The 17,595-nt window shown below is 43.3% G+C and overlaps 1 protein-coding gene across 1 annotated transcript; it reads right to left on the bottom strand.

The window, feature by feature from the left end:
* Positions 1-985: 985 nt before the first annotated feature.
* Positions 986-15,709, bottom strand: TLR8 (toll like receptor 8). The gene is made up of 2 exons (XM_004459120.4): positions 15,618-15,709; positions 986-4,155 (listed from the first exon to the last, which is right to left on the bottom strand). Exon 2 carries the CDS (start codon positions 4,147-4,149, stop codon positions 1,036-1,038), a length of 3,114 nt encoding a protein of 1,037 aa, XP_004459177.1. The 5' UTR covers positions 4,150-4,155; positions 15,618-15,709; the 3' UTR covers positions 986-1,035.
* Positions 15,710-17,595: the final 1,886 nt, after the last annotated feature.

The raw sequence follows: 17,595 nt of genomic DNA, 5'->3' as shown, positions 1-17,595 counted from the left end.
GCGGCCTGCCCTGTCGCTCACAGCGTGCTCCCTGGACTGACTAAGGCGATCGCTGCCGCCACCTCGGTCATCGACTCTTTTCCCTGGGGTGAGCCGAGCGCGGCGGCCATCTTGGCCACCGGCGGTCTTCCCTGGGCTGTGGCGAGCCCGGCGGTCGGGGCACGAAGACTGTACCCCCTGACCTGAGTGGACATGACCGGGGGGCTCTTGTCCCTGGACTGAGGTGGTCACTGCCCTCCATCTCGGTCATCAAGGTTTCCCCTGGCCCCAGGCGATCCTGGCTGAACCTCACCCCCCATCTTCGTCATAGACTGTTTCCCTGGGCTGAGGCCCTCATGGCCTGCCATCCCCGGCGTGGATTGTTTTTCCTGAACCGAGCCGGTCACACCTGCTATCTTGACGATCCCCCGGTTTCCCTGGACTGAGGCCCTGCTGGGCCGCGCTCTCCCTTGTCTTCTGATTTCCCTGAATTGAGGCCGACAGGGCCCTCATCCCAGTCATCAGCTGATTTCCCTGGCCTGAGAGCTCGTTCCCTTTGAGTGTGGACCGAATCTGTGGTTTATGTTTTAACATATAGGTAATGGCGAAAGGGATGGACCCTCACTTCCATTATTAGATTCCAGAAGGTTGTGACTTCCTCTTGCTAGCAAACTCACTCTCTTGCTGGCTTTGATGAAGCCAGCCGCCCCGTGGGAGAGGCCTACCTGGCCAAGAAATGCCAGTGGCCTTTGGCCAACAGCCCCCCCTCCCCCACAGGAACAGCAGACAAATAGCCAAATTAACAATAGCCAAATGAGAGTGAGCTTGGAAGGAGAAATTTCCCCAGAGGTGCCTGCAGCTCTGGAGACTCCTAGATTGCCGCCTAGCCAAGCCACTCCTGGATTCCTGACCCCCAGAAACTTTGAGATCATAAATGTATGTCACTTTAAGCTGCTGAGTTTGGGAGCAGTTGGTTAGGCAGCAATAGATAACTAAGACAGAAGGGTAAGGGCTCTGCATTTTTATTATACCATTGAACCGAGACTTAAACACCAGTTAGTATTGCTTAATAGAATCAACATACAAATTGTTATACCGGGAATCATTTTCGGTTAAGACCATGTTTTTCAGACTTTGCCAAAACAAGCCTTCCGCCTTGGGGTTGTCAGGCCACCGGAGGATGGAGCTCTTACAGATCCTCTGCCGCAGCCTCAAATACTGAGAATGCTGTAACACTGGCTCCAGCAGAATAAATATGATCACATCCATATTCTCATCCATTAACCTCTGCAAGGCCAAATAGAAAGCCGTTTTAAAGTTCCAGTTTTTGGCATACTTTTTGGTTAACACAAATACTGTTTTTTTGCTTTGGTTTATGCTTTGCATGAGGTTATCGATGATGGCTAGTCCAGGGTCCCAATCCCTCTCCTCTAAGCAAAGGAGGACATTTTTGTCTTCACTCTCCTCCAGGTGGAAGCGCAGCTCGTTTATCACCCAGTCAGTAACAGAGGCATCTTTGGTGTCATAAGAAATGTAAGCATCGTAGAAAGTTTGGGATGTGGAAAGAGACCTGTAGCCTTTTATCTTAGCTGAACACACATGGTAGATAAACCAAGCATCCCAGTAAAACAAATGGTGAGCCAGGGCGGCCAGGATAACCATGGTGGTGACAAAGAATGTGAAGGAAAACAGGATCACTGCAATGGTGTCTGAAACACAAGTTGTGAGCTCCAGACTCACAATGCTCTTCCCTCTCTGATCTCCAGGACTGGCACAGACAACGTCTACCAACTTTGGAATTGTGACATTCAGATTTTCGTCCATCCATCTTCGAAAATCTCCAATGTCACAGGTACATTCGAAAGGATTTTCTCTTAGTTCCAAAATAGCTAAATTGGTTGTAGTCTGAGCGTGAAGCGTAGATCTTTTGATCATCCTTAGCCGATTAGAACTTAAATCGAGGTGTGTCAGACTACTGGCTTCAGAAAGAAAACCAAAGGGCAGGTGGGCAATTCTGTTTCTTCTCAGCAGCAGTGTTTGAAGGGAAGATGTAAACGTAGATAGGCTGTTAGTTAGAGTGGATAGCTTGTTTTCACTTAAGTCAAGCAAGCGGAGATGAGGAAACTGCTGGAGTAAACTCCAGTTAAAGTGATTTAATTTATTATCATTTATGTGTAGTTCAGTGAGGCTCTGGGGCAAGTTAAGGAATGCTTTGTCTGAGATATGCTGAAGGCTATTGAAGGATATGTCAAGCTTTGTCAGGTTGCTGAGAAGTGTGAAAATCTGCATGTACCTGTTATCTCCATTCCACAAAAGGTCAAGGCGATTTCCACTGAAGACTAATTCTTTCAGAGACATGCTTTTCAACTTATACTCTGTTAAAGTATAAATGTTGTTGTGGCTCAAGTTTAACACTTTAAGTTGTGTTAAATTTTGAATAAATGCTAGACGATGTGTTACTCCTGCTATTCTGAAATAATGGGAGTTGTAGCTGAGATCTAGAACTTCTAAATCGGGCAATTCATTGAGAGCATTATCATCAGCAAAGTCTAGTCTATTGTTCGTCAAATCCAAATATTTTACATGTGGCACGTGTGAAAATTCAGTTCCATGTAGCACTTGACCGTTGCCGTTTGAAGACAGATTTAAGCAGGCAATGTCATGGAAAGCTTCAAATTGCTTTTGCCCAATAAAGAAAATACTGTTCAAGCTTAAATCTAAGGCTTTGCCATAAGCGGTGCATTGTGGCTTTATTAAAGGATTGGTGTTATGATAAAAATTCATATGTGGGTCAAACTTCTTATCTGCTGAACGTGGTTTAAGGATATGACTTTGGAAAGAAGAACTCTTTGCAAAATTTTGCTTCATGTCGTTTACCAAGGGTGATATCCTGTTTTCTGACAAATAAATAGTTGTCAGGTTGGGGAACTGTTGGAAAAGGGTAAAATCAATTTGCTTAATGAAGTTAATGCCCAAGTTAATGGTTTTTAAATTGGGGAGCTTCATCAGGGGCTGGAAATCTTCTTTTGTAAGTTCCTGGAACACATAACCTCTTAAGTGCAATACTTGGAGAGACAAAAGATTACAGAAGTTTTTGGAAATATTAATATATTGCGGATACTCAGTCTTTATATAGTTAAAAGATAAGTCAAGTATTTTTAAGGAGGACAGTTTTGTTAAAAATGCCCCAGAGGCTATTTCGTGCACTAGGTAGTTGAATTCAAGATGCAGCACCTTCAGATGAGGCATATTTTCAAACCATTTTGCAGGAATCTTATGGAGAGAAGTACTAGAGAGATTTAGGTAGCGAAGTTGGGTCAGGGATTGAAAAGCAAGGTCATGTATCGCAATTGAAGCTTCTCCTTCACAAGGCTCACACGGAAATGGGGCATTGAAGCACCGTGGACAGTTCCCGCTTAAATCTAGTAACTTTAAATTTTTCAAGCCCTTGAAGTCTTCTTGACTGATGTTTTTGATCTTGGTGTTGCTAAGATAAAGTTCTTGTAGGGACTCAGGCAGTTTTGGTGGCACGTGGACAAGAGTATTGAAAGACAGTGATAGCACCGTCAAACGAGTAAGACTTTCAAATGCGCCGTCTCTTATGACGAAAGTCTCGTTACAATTATTGCCAAAATAGCAGTTCCAGCCCAGGTAAAGACTTCTCACGTAACTAAGTCCCACGGTATTCTCTTTAGTTACCAAAAGTATGTTGTTTTGAATTAGACTAAGTTCTCTCAAAGACCTTGGCAAACCAGCGGGTATTTTTGGTAACTGGTTGTCTTCAAGCAGTAACTCCCTTAGGTTTTTCAGGTTGAAGAATGCCCCATCGGTAATGTTCATGCCATTTTTAGTCATATCAGAATTTTCATCTTGGTACTGTTGCCTTGCGTTGTAGTTTAGATTTATTTTAGTAAGATTTTGCAGCCCTTGAAATGATTCATTCGTTATGTGTGTGATTAAATTACCAGACAGATCTAGTTCTGTCACGTATCTGCCCACTGTTTGGGGAACTTCACGCAATTGACGATTGCTGCATTCTGCAACAACAGAGCCATTTTGTTTTTTCTCATCGCAGGGATAGCTTCTAGAATAATTTGCTTCAGTGAAGAACGCACAGGAGCCAGAGATTAGCAGGACAAGGCAGATGAGAAGTGAAGACTGAAGGGTCATGTTTTTCTAAGGAAAAATCAAAAGTGAAAGTCAGTTTCAGAGTAGCAATATTCGCCGGGCATTTCATGAGGAAATGAACAGTGTTGTTCTATTATACTTGATATGAGTTCTCTGAACAGTTAAATACATTACCTCATATCAGGTTCAGAATGATTTTCATTTCTCACTGCATTCAGCTCCTTGGTGCTGACAGAAGTTGAAGATGAAGCTCTCTGAGATTATCATGAGGAGCTCTGGCAAGCTTTTGCAGAGACCTTACTCAGGATGCCCTACCCCCTTCCAGGGTCTGACACTGGATCATGGCTATGGTTCCTGCTCGGTCTATAGCACAGCAAATTAGGTATTTATAGCATCAACCTATTGGCATAACTGTAGGTGAAACTTTGGCCACTCCCCAAAGAGAGTTTGGATCCACCTGTATTATGGTATCATCCAAGATTTCCAAGCCAGCGTCATCTCTGCTTTATCTGCACAACCATATCCCTTTTATTGGCACATTTCCCACAACCCTTCTTCTCTCCCTCCTTGCTGATACATAGCATGTTCTCTTATCTCCATACAGGGCAGGGAAGTGGGCTTCTTGTGTTGATAATAACAACAAAATGTCAGGTATTGTGCTAAGTGCTTCATAACCATTACCGCATCCAGTTTCATTTCACAGCAACACAGGTAGTTTGTGTTATCATCCACATTTTGCAGGTGGAGAAACAAACTCAGAGACTTAAGTAACTTTTAGAAATTGTAGAGCTGGGACTTGAGAGAAAGCACAAGTACCCTGAGTAAGAAATGATATATGGAAACAATGGCAGATACAGAGAAATTAAAGGAATTATGAGATCACTTTGTTTAATTGCATGCACATAAATTTGAGAAACTAGATGAGATAAGTGATTTTCTAGGTATCAATAAATGTAAACCGATCCCAGAAAAGATAGAAAATGTACAGACCAGTTGTCAGAGAAAAATAAGAAAGTTGTCCAAGAGCTACTCCCTAAAAGTGGACTTGGCCCAGTGGTTAGGGTGTCCGTCTACCACATGGGAGGTCTGCGGTTCAAACCCCGGGCCTCCTTGACCTGTGTGGATCTGGCCCATGTGCAGTGCTGATGTGCGCAAGGAGTGCCCTGCCACGCAGGGGTGTCCCCTGCGTAGGGGAGCCTCACGCAGCGCGAAAGAAAGTGCAGCCTGCCCAGGAATGGCGCCACACACACGGAGAGCTGACACAACAAGATGAAGCAACAAAAAGAAGCACAGATTCCCGTGACGCTGACAGCAACAGAAGCAGACGAAGAGGATGAAGCGGGTGGACACAGAGAACAGACAACCAGGGCAGGGAGCGGGGGGAAAGGGGAGAGAAATAAATAAATAAATCTTAAAAAAAAAAAAAAGAATACCAGGATTAGATGTTTCACAGCTGAATTCTACTACCAAGTCAACTCCAATTCTTTTTAAACTATTCCTTATCATAGGAAAAAAGGACAACTTACAATTAGTTTTATGAAACAGGCATGATAGCATTTTTATAAAAAAACAAAAAAGATAGCTGAGGAAAAGAAAACTACAGATTTTGCTTATAAGTATTATTATTAAATGCCTAAATGAATATCCAGTTGCATATTAAAATGATAGTAAAACATGATCAAGGGTGTGTGTTTGTGTGTGTGTTAGGGGGAGAGGAAAGAAATGAAGTAAGGTTTAATATCAAGATATCTATTTATAGAATTTATATGCTTGCATATTAAGAGATCAAAAAGGAGAAATAACATGATCATCTCCAAAGCTGCTGGAGAGAGATATTTGATCAAATGAAACACCATTCTTGATGAAAACTCATATTAATATAAGAATAGATGGATATTTCCTTGACACCTGAGAAAAAAGTACATCAGCCTCATGCTTAATGGGGAACCTCTAAATGCATTCCCATTATGATCAGGAGCAAGACTCTATTATATTTTTTCATTGTTCTAGAGTAACTAGGCAATGCAATTAGACAGTAAGATTAATTAGACTGCATAAAGGATGTGTAACAGTCTCAGGCTTTTTGTGGCTCCCAGAAAAGATTGTGTCCTTAGAGCCAATCCATTCCTGTGCGTGTAAACTTCCTGTGTGTGTGGAAGCTCTTGATTAAATTACTTCTGTTACCTTTGATTAGATTGAAGGACCCAGGGTAGGTCTTTATCCTCTTGCTGGAGTCCTTCATAAGCAGAGGACTAAAAGCAGTAGAAACAGAAAGAAGACCACAGAGATGGAGAGAAGGGACCCAGGAGCTCAGAGAGGAGGCTGAGAGAGCAGAAGCCACAGGTGGAGCAGCCAGAAGCTGAAGCCCGAGACCTGGAAGAGAAGCAGATGCCTTCAGGTGCCTCAACATGTGAGAGAGGACCCTAGGATTGCCAGCCGCTGGGCTCCTGATGATGCCTTGATTTGGACACTTTCATGGGCTCAGACCTGTAAGCTTTGAACCTAATAAATTCCCATTATAAAAGCTAACCCATTTCTGGTATATTGCTCTCAGCAACTTTTAGCACGCCAAAACAGGATGATATAAAGATCACCATTATTTACAGATGGTTCATTTGCTTACCCAAGAAAATCATATGGAAAAACAACTATTCTGAGTAATCAGAAATTTTAGTATGGTTATTAGGTATAAAATTAATATAAAGAAATCAATGGAAGCAGATTTGGCTCAACGGATAGAGCATCCGCCTACCACATGGGCGGTCCAGGGTTCAAACCCAGGGCCCCCTGACCCGTGTGATGAGCTGGCCCACACACAGTGCTGATGCATGCAAGGAGTGCTGTGCCATGCAGGGGTGTCCCCTGTATAGGGGAGCCCCACGCGCAAGGAGTGCACCCTGTGAGGAGAACCACCCTGCACAAAAAAAATGCAGCCTGCCCAGGAGTGGCTCTGCACACATGGAGAGCTGATGTAGCTAGATGATGCAACAAAAAGAGACATAGATTCCCAGTGCCTCTGACAAGAATGCAAGCAGACACAGAAGAACACACAGCAAATGGACACAGAGAGCAGACAACTGGGGGGTGGGCAGGGAAGGGGAGAGAAATAAAAAATTTAAAAAAATAAAAGAAATCAACAGCCTTAGTATACACCAGCAAGGACCTGCTAGAAGAAAACACAGAAGTGGCCTATTCACAAAGGAGCAGGACTTGCCCTATCAGATACTTGCACAACCAAAAACTAATTATTAAAATATATGGTACCAGCATATGATATACCCGCACCTCAGTGAAACAAAATAGAGAGTCTAGAAATAGATCGAAATACACACAAAATTTAATATATGATAAAGGCAGCATATCAAATTAGTAAGCAAAAGATTATTCAATAAATGATGTTGCTGGAACTTGTTCTCCATTTGGAAAAAAAATAATGTTTATAGCTTACATTTTATGCCAGAACAATTCCAGAGAGATAAAATATTTCAATGTAAGATATATTTAATATAAAGACTTCTTATACATAAATGATAAGACAAACAACCCAACAGAAAAATGGACAAAATAATAGGAGCAAATAGTTCACAGAAAAAGGAAACATAAATAACTCTCAAACATAGGAAAAAATGCTCTACTTCACTCAAAAACTGACACCGAGATACCATTGACTGATTTTATTGTGTGGGTGAGGTTGTGGGGAAACAGGCACTCATATTTTGCCTGTAGGAGACTAAATTACCACTACTTCTAAGATGGAGAGCAGTTTGCAACATTCTATCCAAATTGAAGACATATTTTTAGACTCAGTGGTTTCAATTCTAGAAGTAGATCCTAAAGATATACCCTCACATACACATGTGACTGTGTACAAGAAAGTTCAATGTAGGGCTGTTTGCAACAGCAAAAGATTAGAAATAATCTACTGTTAGTAGACTGGTTACATAAATTATGATATAGTCACACAATGGAATAGTATGCAGCAGTTTAAAAGAATGAGGCAGCTCCACATGCATCCATTCACTCACTCAACAAATAATTAGTGAGCATCCACTTTATTTCAGGAACCATTTTCAAGCTGGGAAATGAGCAGGGAACAAAACAGATGAATACTCTCTACCTGTATGGAGCATACATTAAATGATAATCTCTTAGATGGTGAAAAGCACTGCAGAAAAAAATAAAGGCAGGCAGGAAGATGGGAATGTATTATGCCCCTGAATTGGATTTGCCTGGGTGTTTTTTTTTTTTTTTTTTTGGTCAGGATTCAACTGGAGTTACAGGTTTGGGGGAGGAAGACTGCAGAGGTGAAGTGCCTTTCTCATCACATCCTACCAAGGTTGCATGCTATCAACATGACTTATCACGGGTCATGTGCATCTCGATCACTTGGCCAAGGGAGTGTTGGACAGGTTCTTATTACAATCTTTCACTGTAGTGAATTAAGGTTAATACTTAAAAAAGGGCCAAGGGGAACAGATGGCAGGGTGAGGCCAGATCTCAGATGCTTCCCTTTTTCATAAACAGGAGGGTAGGCGGGACGTCTTTAGGTGGTTACCTGAGTGGGTTCAGAAGGCCAGGACCATCTACTGTGACTGCACCAGCCTCAAGTTAGGACCTCAGCGTCTCATTTCAAATGCAGCTCTGTCTCATACAAAGCATAGCGATTGAGGGGGAAAGCCGTTAGGGGGCACTAGAGACCAGGAGATGAGCATTTTGCAGCTGTTCTTTCAGGGTGAACTGACCTCCTACAGAGTCTGAAGCAACTTCAACTAAATTTGGGGCCAAGGACATGATCAGAATATTTCAGAAAGGATTTCTGAGTGAAGAGCTTGAGGTTCCTAACTCCACCCTCCTGAAGAAGCAAGAACATGAGTTGACAAGTTCCAGGTCACCTCAATATTGGGCGGCAAGAGTGAGAGGTGATGAGCAGGCAGCTAGCAAAGGAGTGAGGGAGAAAAACCTACCTGTTCAAGCTTCTTCATTCCACCTCAGGACCCCACAGAGGCAGGATTGTTTGCTGATGCTTGTCATCTCCTAGGATGCTCGACCATGAGGGAGTGCAGGCTCCAATGGCTAGGTCGAGTGAACCCTAGCTCCCACCTTCCAACTGGATCTTAGGAGAGAGAGCAGCATCCAAGGCCCCCGCAAGAGCTGCACCTCCCCAACCAAGTTCTTCCTCTTGGCCACACTCATGCCTCTGCCTACCAAAAGGACACCAAAGGGGGAAGCAAATTGGCTCAAGCAATTGGGTTCCTGTCTACCATATAGGAGGTCCAGGGTTCAATATCCAGGGCTTCCTGGTGAGGGCAAGCTGGCCCACATGGCTTGCCGACTCACGCAGAGTGCTGCCCTGTACAGAAGTGCCACCGCATGCTGGAGTGCTGGCCAACATGGAGAGCTGACACAGCAAGATAATGCAACAAAACGAGACACAGAGGAGAGACAATAAGAGACGCAACAGACCAAGGAGCTGAGGTGGTGCAAGAGAATGATTGCCTCTCTCCCACTCCGGAAGGTCCCAGGATTGGATCCCGGAGATGCCTAATAAGAATACCTGCAGACCCAAGAACATACAGCAAATGGACACAGAGAGAAGATAATGGAGGCAGGGGGAGAAATAAATAAATAAATCTTAAAGAAAAAAAAAGGACATCAAAGGGAACCTCATCCCAGATGAAGTGAGGAGGGTAGCGTCCAAGGAGAACTCACCCACATTATGGCACAACCAAGAAATTAAAACCATCCAGTGCAGCAGTCAACTGTAAGAAAGAGTGAGATGGAAAGAAATGGCAGCTTTGCAAAAGTAGTGAAATGGAAACTCTAAAAATAGAGGGGGGAAAGAGCAATTGCGCAATTAAAATAGAGAGAGGAAGGGCAACTATGCAAAAGAGAGAGAGAGAGAGAGAGAGAGAGAGAGAGAGAGAGAACCCAAGAAAGAAAGAAAAATAATCTGATGTAGTCAACCACTTTTTTCTGAAGGCCCATGAAAATGATTAAAAAAAAAAAAAGGCATAGAACTCTACAAGGCTGAAGAGAGCTTCAGAGGAGACCTGTAGCAGACAAGTAATGTCAACCGTTTAGGAGGATGGAAAGCAGATGGATGAGCAGTAGGTGACCTAGCAGAGCAGAGAAGGCTGAAACCTTAGTCCAACCAGAGAAAAGTCAGTTCGCTTGGCAGAGCCTTGGGAAGACTCAGGAATTAGAGGTACCAGGTACCTTGGAAGGTGGCAAGCTAGGTGGGGCTGGACAGTGGGTTGGTTTAGAGCCTGTCCGAGGAGAAGTTAGACCTGTCCTGATATCCACCCAAGGACTTAGTCTCTCCTAAAGCCTGAGACTCAGGAGTTCAGGAGCACGTGAAGGCAGGGGACAGACTGCTCTAGGGAAAAGGTGATGGTTAAAGGACAGACTGTGTATGGAAGCCTGGGGCCCCACCCTCCGCCCTCCCATCTGGCTCAGGAACAACTCCCCCCCCCCCCCCCCCAGCCATCAGGATGAATAATATTTCAGTGTGATATTTTGAAAAGTCAAAATTAGTGCCCCCCTCCCCCCCAAGAAAACCCACAAGGAACAGCTTTTCAACATTTTAAATAAAGACAGACTCTGACCCTGCACTTGCACGACCCGGCTTCACTCATCTCGCCTTAATCTCGGTCCTGGTTCTGATGAAACTGTACTTACCAAGAACAGGGGACTGGCTCCTGGGCCGTAGTTTGCCGATTTGAAAAATTTAAATGTTGCATTCAAATATTATTTATCTTGGTTATGGAGCATTTGGGGCTCCCCCCTTAAATTTTGTGCCAGAAGCGAGTACCTCCCTTTCTGCACCCTAGTCTCAGCCCTCCACAACAGAAAAGAGCTACAGGTTACATCCGGCCAGCACTGCCCAAAAATCTGACTCACCCCTCCCACCCTATGGTGAGGCTCATCAGTCAGCCAGCCCTGCCCTAATTAACAGCTCAGCGTCCACTCTTAAATATGAAATAATGGCTATCACCAGTCACCTGAGGACTTCAGCCAACATGAAAGCTAGAGATCAAGCAAGCAAAAAGGAAAAGAAAAAAAACATCAGAGGATAGCAATCAGCAGAATGAGGCCCAGAAAACAGAATTTAAATCCGACAGATCAGCTGTTGCTGACTACTTATTCTTAGCCCCCTAACTTCCTCGTTGCTAAGCAACCACCTATACTAACCATATTAGGAAATTAGTCTGCATTAACCAATGAAGATTTCTTTCCATGCCTCCCTTTATCTGTCTATATAAAAGCTATTGCTCTCTTTGTTCAGTGGAATTCATCTCTACCTCGTGGTGATCGGAATCTTACCAATTTATGAATTGATTCACTAAGAGTCTCTGAGAGCTAAGCAAATTTTGCTCAAGTTTTAATTTTCACAGTTGTCATGGGGGCCAATTCAGGACCCCCTTGGGCTCCTTCTTGCATTAAAAAAAATTAAAATGTTTCATGACTGCATTGGTTTAAAGACCAGTGTAATTCCAGATGGATTATATTCATTTACCACCACCCCCCCGTTTTTTTTGAGTTATCTGGGATTGAACCCTAGATGGGAACATGGGAAGCAGGCACTCAACCACTGAGCTACACCCACTCTCTGCCCCTGATTTTAAAAGGAATCAGAGCCTTTGCTTGAAGTCTTGCCCTGTGCCTGCTGTGCGATGATGGTATAAAGGGGCTCAGATCAGAACTCCAGGAGACTAGCTATGCTATGAGAAGCAGGAGGTACTTCTCTGGAAAGATTAAGTATTAGATTGGGGGAGCTGATGAAATGAAGGGCCAAGATGGAGTGGAAGCGGCAGAATAGAGGATCAAAAAAGGAGAGGAGAAAAAGGGTTAAAAGAATAAAAAACAAAAACAAAAAAATCAGAAGGAGGAGGAGGGAGCAGATGAGCCCTGCTGAGTGGAACCCACTGCTGGGACAGGATAGAGCTACCAGGAAGAGCCCTTTTGTCTGGCCACCGTGGGAGGCACGCTGCAGAGAAAACACCCACTAACAGGGGCTGCTGGGCCAGAGCTTTCATTGTGTGGTGGTTTGGAGCACCCAGGAAAAAAAACCCAGGACCCATTTCTTTAAAGAAAGTGTAAGAATCATGAAAAAAGAACGAAGAAATCTGCTTAACTTTCCCCTTCCTGGCCAACTACAGCTGCTGCTAGCTGCTGAGGAAGCAATTTCACCACTGATTTCTTATTTTTCATGCATAATCAGTTCTTTGCTTGGGTCCATGGCACACGATGGCAGGATAAGACAGTTTTCTCCTCCTGGTTCCAAAGGAACCAACGAGCAAAATGAAAGCAACCTTTCTCATTCCTCGCCCAAATCTTCCTCACAAGCTGGACCACACTGGACGCCAGAAACATTTTTAGAAGACCTATGCCCTTTTGAAAGCAGCTCAGAAATTCTGCCTTAGCTGAGGACAAGACACCCTGAGAATCAGAGTGAGCTGAGGGGCACCCCCAGAACCCAGCCCAGGGGTGTTGGCTGAGGTAGGGAAGGCTTTGGAAGCTTAAAGGAAGTGAACGAACAGATGATGCTAAAGTAGATCCTGCAGGTTTTTCCACCCAATCCATGGGCAAAGGTGGTCTGGGGGAACCTAAAGCTGCCTGCATGGAGTGAAACTCTTTTTGCACCTCCTTCCTAAGCCATCACCAGCAAAACAAGACGCCTCCTTCAGTCTCCCCCTTCCAAGGTTTCCTTCCAAGTCAGCCAGATTTCCCTTTGAGGAGGTGTCATTTGCCTCCAACCGTCTCCCCAGCCTCATCCCTGCCCCAGGATGGGTCCTGTTGATGTGCCTGTAAAGCAGAAGGGCTGAAAGCACCTATTGGTTTTAGAATATGATTGCTCCCCCCCGCCGTGGGAGTAATGAGTTGTTTTGGTATGATGCGGGATGCGACCAGAACTGAACTTGTGACAAGCTGGAAAATTTCTAACATTTCCTGGACTCTGACTCTTGCAGTTGATGGCCTTGACAATTGAGACATGAAAGCAAATTCATTAAGAAATGGAGACTTACAGACATAGGGTTTGTCACCTTAGAGGAGAGTTACAATTAATACCTGCTATTCTAGTTTCTCCACTCCAAATTGGATTCATAGCTTTGAAAGACAAAAGAAGACACTAGCGCATCCAGTGCACATGGTGAAAAGATGGGTCCTGATTTCATATACATTAAAATGTGAAACATTATGCATTTTGGATTCCAGGAAATACCGCAGGGAGCATTTGTTGAGTGCTTTTCCAGGGGGGCAAATGCTGGGGCGAGTGCTGTTCATACATTTTCTCCTTTGCTCCTCATAAAAAGCAATGAGGTGGGTGCTAACATAAGCCTGTTCTACCGATAGGGAATCCGGTGCTTATTTGTTCCAGGCCGCTCGACTTGTAGGTGGCAGAGCTGAAGTTGAGCCTGCGTCTAGCTCAGTGGCTTAAAGAATCAGGAGGGCTGGAACCAAGGGGCTAGTTGGCAGTGACCTGGTTTTGAGTATCAGCAGAGATAGCAGAGTCATACGTGGTACCTCCAGTGTTCAAATGCTGATCAGGCTACCACAACTTCCAGATTCTCTGCCATCCTCTGGAACACAGCTTTACACTGTATTTGCCAACCAGCTGCTCTTTGTAATCATCTGAAGAGCCAGCAGCCTGTACTTGCTAATGCTGACCCAGCGCCATGGGTTGTACGTTTAAATTTGCTGTCTTTAGAGTCCTGAATAGTTATAAATTAGGCTTACTAGTTAAAAGCCACAAATCCCTGCACTCCATTTCATAACTCAGGTGAGCTCAAAAGACATTCCATTGGAATGATGGGCCCTTCAATGGACCCCAGAGACAACACTAAGGCATACTTAGAAATAATACCCAACTGAGTTGCAAAGGCTAAACATGGGTGATGACATCCTCTGTAAAAAGACACCCCAAAACTCTGTAAATCTGGGTTGCCCATGAGACTGCCTTCTCTCTCATGAGCTCTGTGCAGTTTCAGGATTTTTCCATGAAGGGTGGGCAGCACTGTGTTCAAAGCGAGAGAATGAACTTTAGCGACTGCCCTCATCCATATCCATGCCCTCAGCTTTTCCAGTAAAGCATATTTGGAACTTTTCCTTTCTGAAATCAAATCAAGGGCTAATGAGTAAATAAGCTTCATTCTCCCCAGAGCTTCCCCATTCCCTAGAAAATGACTGTGCTCTTTATTGAAAGGTCGGAAATAATGGTTTATCTGTTACTCTTAGGCAGTGGTTCTCAACTTGGGCTGCACATTGGGGGTACCTAGGAATTTTAAAGGGACCAATGCCCGGGCCCACCCCCGGTGATTCTGACTTCATAGGCCTGGGATTCAGCTGGGCAGCAGGACTTTTTCACGCTCCCCGGTGATTCTCCTATGCAGCCACAGCACAGCCCCTCTACTCTAGATTAGGCATCTGCTAGGTCCTTAACCTCCACCCGCCACCAAGGGAAGGGAGGTAGGGGCACCATTCCAAGTTCAGTTTGATTTTATTATTCTATTTCCACTTTCTTATAATACAGTTATATTGGCCATCTCAGCAGTTTACAAATATCAAGGAATAATTGGACAATTGCAACTGCAGTTGCCGTTGGGCCGTTGTAGTCATGTTGTAAAGCGTCATAAAATTTTAGTGCAAAATTAATTTACCTTCCGGACTATAATGGGCATAAAATGAGTAGAAAAATTTAACCTCAAGAATTTAAATAAACATGAAATGGTTGTAAAAAAATGATTCCAAGAAATTTAAGAAGCCCTAAATGGGTGTGGAAAAAAAAATAAGGTAAAGTTTCAATGAGATCCTTTTGAAGTAATTTTTTTCAATTGCTCTTAAACCACATTACATGTTCTAGGAAATACATCATTGAAAAATAATTGTAGTTTATTTTTCAGTAAGATAGTTCTTGACAATAAAATCTGCTATATCTTGACACTACAGAAAGAGAGTTTAGTTTTAGAAATAGTAACATGGTACTTACAAACTCTGAGTGAGAAAAGTAGCAGTTACTATTGCTCTTTAAGCTTCTAGTTGTATGTTAAGCTCAGGCTCCCCTCATCACTAGTAACCCGCCCTTGTGTATCTGAAAAGAGAAGGTCTGTCCTCTTCTACAAAAGCAGCAAACTAACAGCACTTGCCCTCTCCCTTCTCCATCCCTGTTGTTCTAAAAGAGAATATTGTCTCTGGCAGGATCTGAAAGTAATATTCCAGTAAAATTTCTAATTTGGAATTTCCTTATGTTCCTGTTCAAATTAAGGGAACCACAACTGCATTTGATTGCAATTTGAATACCCTGAGTAGTTTGTACTAGCACACCCACCAACAAAAAAGAACATACCAAGCCACTTTGTCTACATTTGGAATTGTTTCAATATTTAACCTGTTGATGCTTATCTGCCCATTCATTGTTTTCTTTGTTAGCACCATTTGCCACTGAGCTATATTTCTGTCCAAAATCACATCGTTTGTTGCAAAGCCTGGTTAAAAGAATAGAAGTAGCTTACCGCTTTTCCCTTGAGGTCCTTTCTAATTTCTCATGTCATAACTTGCAGCACTGTAGAGTTGGCACCTCCTGTGCAGTAGATGCCTGCAAAGTAAAGAAACTGGCTAACTTCCTGCAATCAGCCTCTTTACCATCAGCAGCAGACCCTGGTCTGTGGTTTGCAGAAGTTTATTTGGGAAGAGGGGAACTAGTGATTTCATAACTGTTGCCAAATCATTTATTGACTGAGCTTCAACATTTCAAAACTGAAGTTGGGGGGAAAAGTTATTTATAAAATTATTCAAATATTACCTAAGCCAGGCAAAGAGGCAGTGTGTTTTTGTGTGTTTGTGTATGTGTATTTGTATATATGTTGGGGGATGGGGAACCATCTGAGAGGATACACACCAAAATGTTAACACCAGATAGCTCTGGAGAACGGGATTGGGGAAAATAGGAATTTTTTTTTTTTTTTTTTTGCCTTTTACTTAGAAAACTTTAGTGTAGTCTCTTTTTTTCTTTTTAAGTTTATCACAAACTTGTACTCATTATTTGATTTGATTCAAACTCATTTCTGATTATATAATCTGTTGGGGCAGTTCAGTAACTTGAGTGCCACACATTTCTGAGCTAACACATAGCACAGGAGAGTGTGGGTTTCCCCACCAAGCTGTGACTCCAAAGAGGGCATCTTTGTCCTGGGTGTCGCTGTACCTCCCCAGCATCTGGCGCATAAGCTCGAGAAATGTTCACTGAATGAGTGAATGAATGCGTGATGAGCATTCGTGAGGCAGGGAAATTTAATTTTCCCAATTTGGTCTGATAATTGCATTTTAAACCCTCAGAGAGGGCCTCAGAAGGTTGAGCCAAGAGCAAAGGTCTGCAAACTGTGGCCTGTGGGCCAAGCCTAGCCCACCTTCAGTTTTCCTATGACCCAGGAGCAAAGAATAAAATTTTTTAAAGAGGTACCAGGGATTGAACCTGGGACCTCGTACATGTGAAGCATGCACTCAACCACTGAGCTATGCCCACTCCAGAATAAATTTTATAGATGCATATTGGCAATCTGATGATAAAGAGCACTAACTTTATTTTTTAAAAATTTTTTTAGATATCCTTTTTTTTTTCAATTTTTATTTTTAACTGTCTTTTTGTTTTTTTAAAGATATATCACAAAAAATGTTACATTAACAAATATAAGAGGTTCCCATATACTCCATACTACCACCCCTCCTCCCACATCAACCTCTTTCATCATCGAGAGCACCAACTTTAAACTCCAATTAAGCAAAATATTATCACCCCCAAAAAGAAGTCCATTTTTCTCAATATTAAAGTTGGATTACAAAATCTTACTCAAAGAGTAGTATTATATTTTGATTTTTTTTTGGGGGGGTGAAAACAGGCTTCTGTTTATTTTATATATTTTTTAAATTCATATTTAAAAAAAATTACATAAAAAAAATAAGAGGTCCCCATGCACCCCCCACCCCCCCACCCCCCACCACTCCCCCCACAGCAACACTCTCCCCCATCATCATGACACATCCATTGCACTTGGTGAATACATCCCTGAGCATCGCTGCACCTCATGGTCAATGGTCCACATCATAGCCCATACTCTCCCACGTTCCATCCAGTGGACCATGGGAGGATCTACAATGTCCGGTAATTGTCCCTGCAGCACCACCCAGGACAACTCCAAGTCCCAAAAACGCCTCCACATCTCATCTCTTCCTCTCATTCCCCGCACCCAGCAGCCACTATGGCCGCTTTTTCCACACCAATGCCACATTTTCTTCGATTACTAAGCACAATAGTTCATGAATAGAATATCAGCAAGTCCACTCTAATCCTTACTCTATTCCTTCATCCTGTGGACCTTGGATTGGTTGTGTCCATTCCACATCTATGTCAAGAGGGGGCTTAGATTCCACCTGGATGCTGGATGCAATCCTCCTGCTTTCAGTTGTAGGCACTCTTGGCTCCATGGTGTGGTG

Source organism: Dasypus novemcinctus, chromosome X, assembly GCF_030445035.2.
Source record: "Dasypus novemcinctus isolate mDasNov1 chromosome X, mDasNov1.1.hap2, whole genome shotgun sequence".
In the NCBI taxonomy this organism is placed as follows: Eukaryota; Metazoa; Chordata; class Mammalia; order Cingulata; family Dasypodidae; genus Dasypus; species Dasypus novemcinctus.
The sequence above is the reverse complement of the archived record's forward strand: the minus strand, read 5'-3'. Positions and strand labels throughout refer to the sequence as shown.

Excerpts from the sequence above, each read along its gene's own strand:
- TLR8 (XM_004459120.4), bottom strand. The coding sequence starts at position 4,149 with ATGACCCTTCAGTCTTCACTTCTCATCTGCCTTGTCCTGCTAATCTCT.